This window comes from Hemitrygon akajei, chromosome 11, assembly GCF_048418815.1.
Source record: "Hemitrygon akajei chromosome 11, sHemAka1.3, whole genome shotgun sequence".
Lineage (NCBI taxonomy): Eukaryota > Metazoa > Chordata > Chondrichthyes > Myliobatiformes > Dasyatidae > Hemitrygon > Hemitrygon akajei.
Window position 1 is genome coordinate 26,700,070 of NC_133134.1, and position 12,545 is coordinate 26,712,614.

A 12,545-nucleotide genomic window follows, 5' to 3' on the forward strand; every position below is an offset into this window, starting at 1 on the left:
AACAAAGTAAAATTAGAGTGAAGAGGTGTTCAGTTTTCATGGGCAGTTTTTTTATATATAAAGGTATCTTACTGGTATGGTGGACAAGCGAACACTGGAAAAGTATGAAAGGGAAGCCAAGGAGAAAAATAGAGAAACATGGTAAGATTATTAAGCAGTTTCAACATGCAGGATGATTCCTGAATTGGAGTTTGGTATCCATTCCTATATTTATGTAATTGCTTTGTTTTAAGTCTGTGTTTGGACACTCCAGTTGTCAACGCAATTCATCCATTGAGAATTAAGTAAATAAATAGGTCACCGTTCTTTATTATGGTATCCACTTTCTATTTGATGTTACAGTTCATATGGTTGGCTTAAGCATATCAGGAAAAGCTATATTGGCATTGTCTGCTGAATGATCCTTGTTAGAGAGGTGTACTTATGTAATGCTTTCCTGTTGTCATGGTTTAAGTACTCTTTTGAAAATTAGTCTGCCTGCTCCAATTAAGTTGCAGATGGCAGCTGGGAACTTTGGATTATGCCCCCTGCACAATGGCACTGGCAATTTATAGCAATATTTTCTGGACAGCTCACAAGCCCATTAGATATACATCTTCTGGGCTGCTATCACTGCAATCTGCAGCCCTGTGATTTCAAAGAAGTATACTTTGAACCATTTAAATGCAAGGGTTGACTGTATTTCTGGAGAATAAAGTGAGGGAATTAAAGTTTCCAGTATGCAGCCACATGATTTAATTGCCAAGAACTAAAATCCATAAAAAATACTACAAATCATTCTAGTTTCTTCCCTTTTCATGTTGCTTGATCACATTGTTACAACTTGGAAATGTATTCATATTGTGAGTACATAACTATTCAGTGTATGTGTTTAATGTTGAATAAAGCCTTTTTGATTATAGTTGTTCTCATCCTATCAGTTATGTGAAGTTGTGGGCTTGATTTATCTTTGTACTCCTTTTAATGAAATGTCATTATACTTAGGTATTTGTCCTGGGCCTTGGACACAAATCAAGAGGAGAGGGATAAGGGGAAAACGGTTGAAGTAGGTCGTGCATATTTTGAGACTGAGAAAAAGCACTTCACCATTTTAGACGCACCAGGACACAAAAGCTTTGTACCAAATATGATTGGTGGAGCATCTCAAGCTGATCTTGCTGTCTTGGTAAGCTATTAAAGTATCCACCTGTTCTTTAGTGATAGATGATTTATTCAGTGATTTGACATAGGAAGAGTTGAAGGCATTTGTTCCACGCAAATTCAATTTTTGTAAATAAGTTAGGAACTAGGAAATCAGTGCAAAATTTTAACATGCCAGATTTTTTAAAAAATTAATTAACAAATATTTCTATGAAGTTTGGTAGATCTTAATTGTTGAGAGTTCACAAGAAGGAATAAGTATCTCTTCTGTGGTAGAGAAGTTAATTTCAGTACAAGACTCAAGTCTGCATTTTATAATCCCATTTGGCCATTATCGATAAATTTTCCTGTTTTCTGAGGTAGTGATGCTAGCCAGTTTAGATTTCTTCTGTTCAATTGTACCTGTTGGTAATTGAACAAATTCCCATTCTTAAAGAAATTTGTTTTTGTATCTAAAAGCAAATATATCATTGTCTTTTTCTTTAGGTTATCTCAGCCAGGAAAGGTGAATTTGAAACTGGCTTCGAGAAAGGAGGGCAAACGCGAGAACATGCAATGTTAGCAAAGACAGCAGGAGTAAAACATCTGATAGTTCTCATTAATAAAATGGATGACCCAACAGTAAGCTGGAGCCAAGATAGGTATGACTGATGCATTGTGCGTTCTTTGAGAGGTGTTTATTTTAACGGTGCACAATTAATTATTTGTAATGCTTTGCAATGTTGTAGATTTTGACACAATGGTTGTATGGCACAGAGGTATGCAATTGCATGCTGAATTAATTGCTTGAGAATTACATTGAGGGGAACATTTTTCCAGGTCTATAAGCATTATTCAGTGTTGTTCCTTACATATTGTTACATAAATTCTGTTCTTTACAGTTCATTTATCTAAATTAAATGTTTGGAATTAGGTTGTTCATTTCTTTGGTGCCTCTAAATCTGATTTGCATTTGATTAGTTTTCTGCTGTCACTGCTTTTCTGTGGTTTTTGCTATTTGCCACCATGCTTCCAACACTGATGTCCACATGAATAAGGACAGCAGTGCTGATTCCTAGGGCAGGTTCATGGCTCCAGGCTGAAACAAGCTCATTATCAACATTTTTTTGCTCTAGAACTGGAACACATTCCTAATTAAGTGTACAAAATGGTACTTAATTCTGTGCCTTGAAAAACACAATTCTCACCAATGATCTCTTCCATTTTGTAGGTGTAAATTGCCAGTGAAGTTAACTTGCTAGTACAAAATGCTAAAAGTAATCTTTCCAGTTATGTAGAAGAGTGTGCATTCCTGTCTATTTTTGCGCATTTCTCCATGGCAGAGAAAATTAGCTTGACTTGATCATATCTAATTTTTTCAAAAAGATTGAAGTTCATGCAATGATAAAGATTTCTACGGTTTCTTATTAAACCGTAGATAATACCCAAGTTAAAACAGGGTTCCATTCCTGGGAACCCTCTGTGAATGAACTCTTTCAGTCAGAAATGAATAAAAACAGTATTTGGAAGAGGATCAGAGACAGGAGACTGAGTACAGAGGGAGTGGCCACCAGATGGCCTCGCTGATTCAGCGAGTCTGCTCCAGCTCAGCTCAACATGCAAAAATACACTGTTCCCACTCGAGGAGATGCCTGCAGCAGCAGGTTAATCCATCCTCTTCCATCCTGCCAGTCCCCAGAAGGTTCATTTGTATGTATGAAGTGTCCATAAGTTGGGCCTTACTTAACCCAAGCATGACCTGTGTTAAATTTATCTGTTGCTCACTTTTTTTTAACTGAGTAAGAAAGGTTTGAAACTATCTGGAACAATTTAAATTAGTGTGATTTACATCAGGTTTTAATCAACACAGCTGAATGGAGTAGTTAAGATTTCGTATTGTACTTTAAGCACGTTTGTGCAACAAATAGGAATGAGTGAAAGTCTTCAGGCTTTCTCTGACTTTCATCAGGGTTATCTAATAGACCACAATTTTTCAACTTTCTCAGAATGCCTTTAATCTTTTAATGTCCAGTGTCCTATCATTCTGTCAATATGCTATACTTTGTATTCAAGAGCATGGAAACTGGACGGTGAACTTGTTGAGGGATTTGATGAGCCTTTATACTCATTGGATAACATGGACTGCAAAGGAAGCCCAAATAAATGGAAATGTTTATCTTAATTTTGCTTTATATTTAAGTTATTGTTGAAGTTCAAACAGAAGATTACAGAAGTTGAATGTAGTATTGATTATATTTAGTTCTAATCCATTTCTTGGCTTCAGAGCTACAGTGTGTTTGTCTGGATTGGTTAAAAGAGAAACCAAGAAGTGAGCCTGTTGTAATAATGCAGAACACTGTGACGCTGAAATGTGATGTGCTCTAAAACAAAAACACCTAAAGATGCAGTTTTAATTGCAACTTGGAGAAATTTTAGGTGATTAAATTTTAGAAATGAGCTCCCATATGATTAATTCTACAGTATCACCTTTTAATTCATAGTATTAAAAATGTGATTTTTTTTTTTGGTTACTAAACTGAATAGAATTAACAAATCATTAGCCTGACAAAGCACCTTTTCTCAATCAAGTTTTGATCATATTATGGCCTAGACTGCATTTGGGAGCGTTAGAGAAGCTGTTTACTTGTGCACATAACCCCTGCTTGGAGCATAGCCCTCCAGCAGTAGCTTACTGGAGTGCTGTGTCTTAGGTCAGTCTTTCACATCATCTCCAGGTGTAGCCCTTTGCACATCCTTCCTCTCCCAGGGATGAGGTCTTTGTAGCTTCTGTTGGTATTTCTGTAGTATGGGGTTGCTAGCCCTGTGCCCAACCCTCCTCCTCTTGCAGCCGGCCTTTGGACTGTTCATGACGAAGTTGAGAAAAGCTTTGCCCAATGGTTAACTTTGCTTTTTGAACCTTGATCTAAAATAAGACATTTTGTCAATTCTAATTATCTTTGTCTTCGTGTAGATCCAATTATACAATTTTCTTTCCTACCATCTCCCCTCTTTCCCCTTCCACCCCACCCCCCACACACATACACACCCCACTTCAGATATGAGGAATGCAAAGAAAAACTGGTGCCATTTTTAAAGAAAGTTGGTTTCAATCCGAAGAAGGACATCTATTTTATGCCTTGCTCTGGACTGACTGGTGCAAACCTAAAAGAACGAGCTGAGAACTGCGCTTGGTACACGTAAGTCTTAACTGTCTCTTGCTTTATCTATCACAGGCCAAAGATCAGACCCAGAATAGAATGATGGTTAAAAAAGATGAAGATGGTAAATATTTGTTGGACTTGATATGGAAACGAAAACACAAACAATTGCAGTGCTACTTGAGTTCAATGTTTTTGAAGGTTTGAGTACAGTTTGATTGGTAAGGATACCAATATTTTAGTTCCAATAATATTTAAACATTGGCCAACCATATGCTGGATGAAACTTCTTGCTAAGCTTCGTTTAGTCAATCTATCAAACTGATCACTATTCTGATCACTGCAAATGTTTCTGAATGCCCTGACAGAATAAAAAAAATTAGATAAACTCTTCAAGTAAAGCACTTAACAATTGCAGGATAATAGCACAATCAATTCTAAAAACTATTTTTAAAAACCATGCTGAAAATCTGTGTAACTAAATTGCTGGCAGGCAGCATCAATGCAGCCATCTATCAAACATCTATCTCTACAACCTGATGTGGCAGTCATTTCCTGTATTAGTGGAGAGACAAGAAGTTAATATTGCAATTGGATATAACAGAATTACTGAGTTCACACACAAAGAACGTAAATTCCCTGAAACTGACTTTTTTTTTTAAAAAGTTCCTAATGGCTGCAACGTACCCCCAGCATGTTCTGTGAGAATTGTGGCTGGTGGAGATGGAAGAGCAAACCAGGGAGCAGGCCCTATTTTTTTAAAAAAATTTTTAGAAAGGGGCATACAAGATGTCAATGGTCATGACCCTCATTGACATTGATGGAAATTATGAAGACGTCAGCACAGATACTAAGGAGATAAAGCAACTGGGAGAATAAAATAGTCCTCAGGAAAGTCCTTGAGGAAATGAAAAATGGCAACAGAACTAACAAAATCTTTGGATTCTATATGAGTGCAGGAAGCATTTTCCAGTACACTGGGAAATGAATTGAGGGAAGAATTAGCAGAAGCCTATGCACGTTTGGGAGATAGTTGAGGGATGGAAGATCTCCCCAGGATATAAGATCCATAATGGTCTGGGATAGAATGGCCTGAAGGTAAGTGGTGGGGTTATGGTCCAGAGGGGGTCTCTGAGAGTTATGTTTGGCCTCCACAAAAGAGGTAAGTTTTGCACCAACACTCTTAATATGCTGGAAATTTTCTACAGCATGACCTGCATTTCACAGCTTTTCAAAATCCCTTTGTTTTCTCTCCTAACGCTAAAAGTATTTGCTGTGGATTTGAGAACAAAATAGTACTATACTATTGCTAAAACTAAGGCTATATCTACTGATCTGTAATAATTCTTACTTTTCTCTTACACAGTTCATCCCTTTTCCCTACCCTCATCAGAGTTCGATGTGGAAAAATGTCCCATCCATCTTTCCACGTCCAAGTCTGAAAATGGGAGTCGGGGATGAATAACATGCCATGGCAAAATATGAAGGAGCGTAAAATATTAAAATAGGCAGGTGCAAAGAATGAATATTTTAAGTTTTGATTATGCATTATGATTCTGTTCATTTGGTCTTTGATATTTTCCTGGTATATTGGATGGGGGAAGTAAGTAAACGATACTTAGTTCTATGGTCAGTGTTTCAATTATGAATTTGCAAATGTATTGTGCATATGATATTGAAGACTTATTTGATTTAACATCATTGTAATTTGGAATTTTATTGATTATCATAGACACCAAGCTGGAGTCTTTTTTTTAATTATCATGAAATGCTTTTTGAAAGTGTAGTTACAAAGATGTCAAATGCATATAGTCCTGAACATTGCTAATTAACATGATTATAAATAGTATTTTTGTGTAAAAGGTCTGACTTTGCGGTTTACATCTTACAGTGGTTTACCGTTTATACCGTATCTGGACAATTTGCCACATTTCAATAGGACAGCCAGTGGACCTGTGCGAGTACCAATAGTAGATAAATATAAGGTAAGATTCAAAAGTAGTCATGACAATGTTTACTATTATCCATTAGTTCTGGCAACAGCAAGGACACATTTTAAACTAGAAGCAGTCTAAAAGGAAACTGGAGCTGGCTAAGTGGACCAGAGAAGTAAAGTTAACTCAGTTTTTTGCATATGAGATCAGAAAGTGGCCCTAATTGGACCACTTAGGGACCTATTTAAGATCCCTGTTTGGAATTTTTTCTCATTAAGAAGTGTCGAAACTGATGTCCCAAAACAAAGTTCATAGAAAGTACATCTCCTGATACAACCATGCTCAGAGTAATGGCAAACTGCATATATTTGGGTTTTTTTCTTTTGTATACTGGTGAGGATGTAAATTAGAAATTGCATAAATTCCCTTTCCTTCAAATCCACAATGTAATGATAAGTTCTATTCCAAAAGTGTCCAAGAGTTAACCTCTCTTATGGAACAATAATGTTGATGGATAAACAAGTGGAATGTGGTGATATTGTGCTTAAATTATTTAAGAACAAATTATTTGGTTTTTTTTAATGTAGGACATGGGTACTGTGGTTCTGGGCAAACTAGAATCTGGATTAATTGGAAAGGGGCACCAACTTGTTATGATGCCAAATAGAGTAAGTAAACTTTAATGGATATCTATAAAATAATACCAATTAAATATTAACGTTCTACTTGTTTTGTGCAATATTCAATATATGCCAGTATCAGTTCAATTCATCTTTCTAATGAAGTATTTTTGCAGTGAGGTATTTGTTTGAGGAACACCATGATCTGTTTAGCCAGTGTAACTTGTTTTTTTTAATTGCTCAAGTAATGACATGAACATGATTGGATTTATTACTTGCCTGTGCTTTTGCTGAAAAGCTAATAGTCTGCTGCATTGGATTGTCTTTGTGTAATTGTTCTTGTGAGAACGTTTTTTAAAACTGTACTGACATTTTTTTTTAAGAAACAGACTTTTTAATGCTCATTTGCCTTTTGAATATGATAGTTAAAACTAATGTTTTGAACATAATTTTCTGTTGGAATTTTATTGTTTCTCAATTTTTATGTTTTGAGTCAGAAATGTCCATTTTTAGTTGATCAGCCAGTTCTGCAGCCCCTAAGGTTTGATGTAACTGGAGTAAAGTCAGATAGCCAGTGGATTGGGGGGGAGTCATAAATATTAAATACTCGATTCTATTTTGCAGCACAATGTTGAAGTTCTGGGACTTTTGTCTGATGATGTGGAGACTGATTCAGCAGACCCAGGTGAAAATCTGAAGATACGACTGAAAGGGATTGAAGAGGAAGAGATCCTGCCAGGATTCATTCTGTGTGATCATGGCAACCTTTGTCACTCAGGACGTACATTTGATGCACAGGTAACTTTTCACTTGGAGCGTAGTATTTGCCGCTTTCCATGATCAGAAATTCAGGGACTACTGAATATTATGAATCTCGAGAACTATATAAAAGAAAAAGTTACCTATAATCATGTTGCGTTATCTTAGCTTGGTTGTAGTGTTAAAACTGATCTAGTTATTGTACATTTGATTTACTTAGCTTGCTTGGTCTTCAGTACCCATCTTAAACTCATTCTCCTTCCACACACAAACTGTGGATGCTTTGCATGTTACTGAGCTTAGGGTGCATTGCAGAAAAATGGTACAGCTTTTTCAGTAGTATGTTCCAAACCAGCCACTGTGTCAATAGCTTCACATGGACACAACTGAAGATGCTGCTGCTGCCTGGAGCAGATAAAGGCTGAGAGAATAAACAGTACATTTGATAGAACAGTCACATTTTGAAAATATGACTTTACTGTGTTCTGCAACTTAATCATATGTTGTCTGAAATCTTGTGTTCAAAAGATATATATACATTCTAGATTTGAATCAGTGCCATATTAAACTTTGCATTTTCTAAAAGATCTGCTGAAATTAGTGATAAAAGAAATCCTTTTTTTAATTGCAGATAGTAATAATTGAGCACAAATCCATCATCTGCCCAGGTTACAATGCAGTGCTGCACATCCATACTTGCATTGAAGAAGTACAAATAGCGGTAAGTCATACATTATGAGTCTCTTAAAATTAAATGTTTCCATAATAGAGACAGATTTACAAGTCTATACTACAAACCCCATTTCCAGAAAAGTTGGGATATTTTCCAAAATGCAATAAAAACAAAAATCTGTGATATGTTAATTCACGTGAACCTTTATTTAACTGACAAAAGTACAAAGAAAAGATTTTCAGTAGTTTTACTGACTAACTTAATTGTATTTTGTAAATATACACAAATTTAGAATTTGATGGCTGCAACACACTCAACAAAAGTTGGGACAGAGGCATGTTTACCATTGTGTTACATCACCTTTCCTTTTAATAACACTTTTTAATCGTTTTGGAACTGAGGATACTAATTGTAGTAGATTTGCAATTGGAAATTTTGTCCATTCTTGCTTGATATAAGATTTCAGCTGCTCAGCAGTCCCTGGTCTCCGTTGTCTGATTCTCCTCTTCATGATGCGACATACATGTTCAATAGGAGATAGATCTGGACTGACAGCAGGCCAGTCAAGCACACACACTCTGTATCTACAAAGCCATGCTGTTGTAGCCCATGCAGAATGTGGTCTGGCATTGTCCTGCTGAAATAAGCATGGACGTCCCGGGAAGAGACGTCGCCTTGATGGCAACATATGTCTCTCTAAAATCCTAATATACGCCTCAGAGTCAATAGTACCTCCACATACATGCAACTCACCCATGCCGTGGGCACTGATGCACCCCCATACCATCACAGATGCTGGCTTTTGCACCTTTCGCTGATAACAATCAGGATGGTCGTTTTCATCTTTGGCACGGAGAACTCGACGCCCGTTGTTTCCAAAAACTAGCTGAAATGTGGATTCATCTGACCACAGCACACGGTTCCAGTCTTTCGGTCCATCTGAGATGAGCTCGGGCCCAGAGAACTCCCCGGCGTTTCTGCATAGAGTTGATGTATGGCTTCCTCCTTGCGTAATACAGTTTCAAGTTGCATTTCTGGATGCAGCGACGGACTGTGTTAAGTGACAATGGTTTTCCGAAGTACTCCCGAGTCCAGGTGGCTATAATTGTCACAGTAGCATGACGGTTTCTTAGGCAGTGCCGCCTGAGGGCTCGAAGATCACGCGCATTCAACAGTGGTTTCCGACCTTGCCCTTTACACAGAGATGTCTCTGAATTCTCTGAATCTTTTCACAATATTATGTACTGTAGATGTTGGAAGACCTAAATTCTCTGCAATCTTGCGTTGGGAAATGTTCCTTTTGAACTGATTAACAATTCTCTCCACGAATTTTGGCACAAAGGGGTGAGCCGTGACCCATCCTTGCTTGCAAAGACTGAGCCTTTGATGGACGCTACTTTTATACCCAGTCATGATACCTCACCTGCTACCAATTAGCCTGCTTAATGTGGAGTCTTCCAAACCGGTGTTACTTGAATATTCTGTGCACTTTTCAATCTTATTTTAACTCTGTCCCAACTTTTGTTGAGTGTGTTGCAGCCATCAAATTCTAAATTTGTGTATATTTACAAAATACAATTAAGTTGGTCAGTAAAACTACTGAAAATCTTTTCTTCGTACTTTTGTCAGTTAAATAAGGGTTCACGTGAATTAACATATCACAGATTTTTGTTTTTATTGCATTTTGGAGAATGCAACTTTTCTGGAAATGGGGTTTGTAAAAAGTTACAAATAGTATAATAAATATCAGCCTTGTGCACAAGAAGTACAGAGCGTTGACTGTTGCTCACCTTTCAGCAGAAACTGGGTTGATTTCAGTTCATAGCACAAAGTTAAAAACAGTTTTGAAGAATACCATGAATTTATCTGAATTAGAGTATAGTGGATCATAAAACAGGAGCAATTTGCCTAGTGTTCCCAAAGATATTCCTTTTTTACGTATTTTGACAAATTTTGTTATCATAACTCCAACAATACAAGTTCAATGTACCCCATCAATAAGTTCCCTTTTATCATTCCTTCATTCAAATAACTTCATTTTCTAAACTCCACAAATAGAACTTGAGTTTATGCACTCTCTTGATTTAGTTAATGTATTTAATCCCTGTGAAATCCATGATAAAGTCAGACTGGAAACTAAAGGGTTCAATAGAAATTGAATACATGTTGTTATAGTTTACTTTTGGTGATACTGCCTCCTCGTCAAGATCTCAGTCATTTAGATACTGCTGAAAATGTTGGTGCACTTCATATTATCCTCTCTTTTCAACAAAGGCTTGGTGGCAAGTTTTATTTTATATGTAATATTTAACCAGGAATATTTATTTGAGACATCAGAGCTTTAAGTATGCATATATCTCTTGTCTGCTTGTCATATGTGGCTTCAACTGAGCAACTTGCTGTAAGGATCAATGTCAATAACAGTTTGCATTCTATGCTGTGTATCTATCCTGAGGGAGGGCCCCTGTTGGTCAGAGTTGACCATGGATATTGCTTCCTAGCTGTCTAGATACACAAGCCTGGGCAGTATGGTATGGAGAGTGGCAAGCTCCCCTTCTCAATGTATCTGATGAACCCAAAGGAACGTAGAAATCTACAGCACATTACGGGCCCTTCAGCCCACAATGTTGTGCCGACCATGTAACCAACTCTAGAAACTTCCTAGAATTTCTCTAGTGTATAGCTCACTATCTTTCTATTTTAAAGGAACAGCAGAGACCAATACAGTTTGGTACCAGATGCATCGCAGGAGTTGTCAGTAAACATTGAATTCAAAGTAGGACTGCCTTAGGGATTCCAGCTCCGGATTTTTCTCTTGGGGTTTACTCCCGAAGCCTTCCCCTGAGTGGGTATAGTCACAGGGCAGCAGTGGTTTGAGATCAGAGTTTTCCCTCTCCTGGATGCCAACCACGGCTGACGAGTGCCAGTAACCTGCTTTGTCCTCAGTTCCGCTGAGCTTAGTAGCTAAGCCACACATGAAGGCCAGGAGCTGGATTTGGTTGTCAGAGGCTATTTGAGGCACACACCATTGGGAGCATTTAATAGGTAGTAGGAGCTTATCCCCATTACCACCTCCAGCTCTAACAACCTTAAGGAATCTATCCTAGTACTCTAATATTGGAGTCCAAATTTTAGGCACCTTAAGTTGAATAGGAATTCAGCCTTATGGAAGTGAAACAATGTCAATTGATTTTTGGAGGTTGCAAAATGTTGTTATTAAATAATTCATGTGCAATAATCCTTTGTCTAGGCCTTACTCTGTCTGGTGGATAAGAGAACTGGAGAGAAAAGCAAGACGCGGCCTCGCTTTGTTAAACAAGATCAGGTTTGCATTGCTCGCTTAAGGACAGCAGGCACTATCTGCCTTGAGACCTTCAAAGATTTTCCTCAGATGGGTCGTTTTACCTTGAGAGATGAAGGTTAGCTGCTGAAACTTTACAGATGTAAACTTGTTTAACTCCAGTCTTCCCATGATGGTTTTATTCTTGAATTGTTCTTCTTTGTGTTTAACCTTTTTGAGTCAAGTATTAGACAGATAGTAATCTGGTCATTGAAAGAAATAATTTTGTTGAGCTCACCAAGGAATAAATTTTGTATGTCGTAATTAAGTTAAAATATACTCAGTGCAACTATTTCCCTTGCATTTTACCTTGAGCAAACTTATGTGACTTGTGCATTTACCACTAACAAAATGAAAATACCAATAAATTTGAAGTTGCCAAATCAGCTCAGTGACCAAAGAACTTTTGTTCCCTTTGAATTTGGCATATTAAATCTATTTAATTATGAAGCTTGAAATTAAATCAGCTTTATTTATATTTTACGAAATGACTTCAGTATACACTGACATTTTAAGTGGTGTTTTCATGCCATTTTCATAGAACTCCAGGGAAAAATTGAGTTTTGTTTATTATTATTGCTTCTGGTAAAACTTGAATTGGCACTTTTTAAAATAGATAGATAGATACTTTATTCATCCCCATGGGGAAATTCAACTTTTTTTCCAATGTCCCATACACTTGTTGTAGCAAAACTAATTACATACAATACTTAACTCAGTAAAAAATATGATATGCATCTAAATCACTATCTCAAAAAGCATTAATAATAGCTTTTAAAAAGTCCTTAAGTCCTGGCGGTTGAATTGTAAAGCCTAATGGCATTGGGGAGTATTGACCTCTTCATCCTGTCTGAGGAGCATTGCATCGATAGTAACCTGTCGCTGAAACTGCTTCTCTGTCTCTGGATGGTGCTATGTAGAGGATGTTCAGAGTTTTCCATA

General features: G+C 37.1%; 1 protein-coding gene across 1 annotated transcript in view; it reads left to right on the forward strand.

The window, feature by feature from the left end:
• The window catches only part of LOC140735428 (eukaryotic peptide chain release factor GTP-binding subunit ERF3A), a 53,166-nt gene that overhangs the window by 37,197 nt on the left and 3,424 nt on the right, over positions 1-12,545 (forward strand). The window contains exons 5-13 of the mRNA XM_073060494.1: positions 64-141; positions 985-1,165; positions 1,627-1,781; positions 4,176-4,316; positions 6,169-6,262; positions 6,799-6,879; positions 7,456-7,629; positions 8,222-8,311; positions 11,514-11,682. Of these exons, the coding sequence (XP_072916595.1) occupies positions 64-141; positions 985-1,165; positions 1,627-1,781; positions 4,176-4,316; positions 6,169-6,262; positions 6,799-6,879; positions 7,456-7,629; positions 8,222-8,311; positions 11,514-11,682 (1,163 nt within the window). The remainder of the gene's footprint in view (positions 1-63; positions 142-984; positions 1,166-1,626; positions 1,782-4,175; positions 4,317-6,168; positions 6,263-6,798; positions 6,880-7,455; positions 7,630-8,221; positions 8,312-11,513; positions 11,683-12,545) is intronic.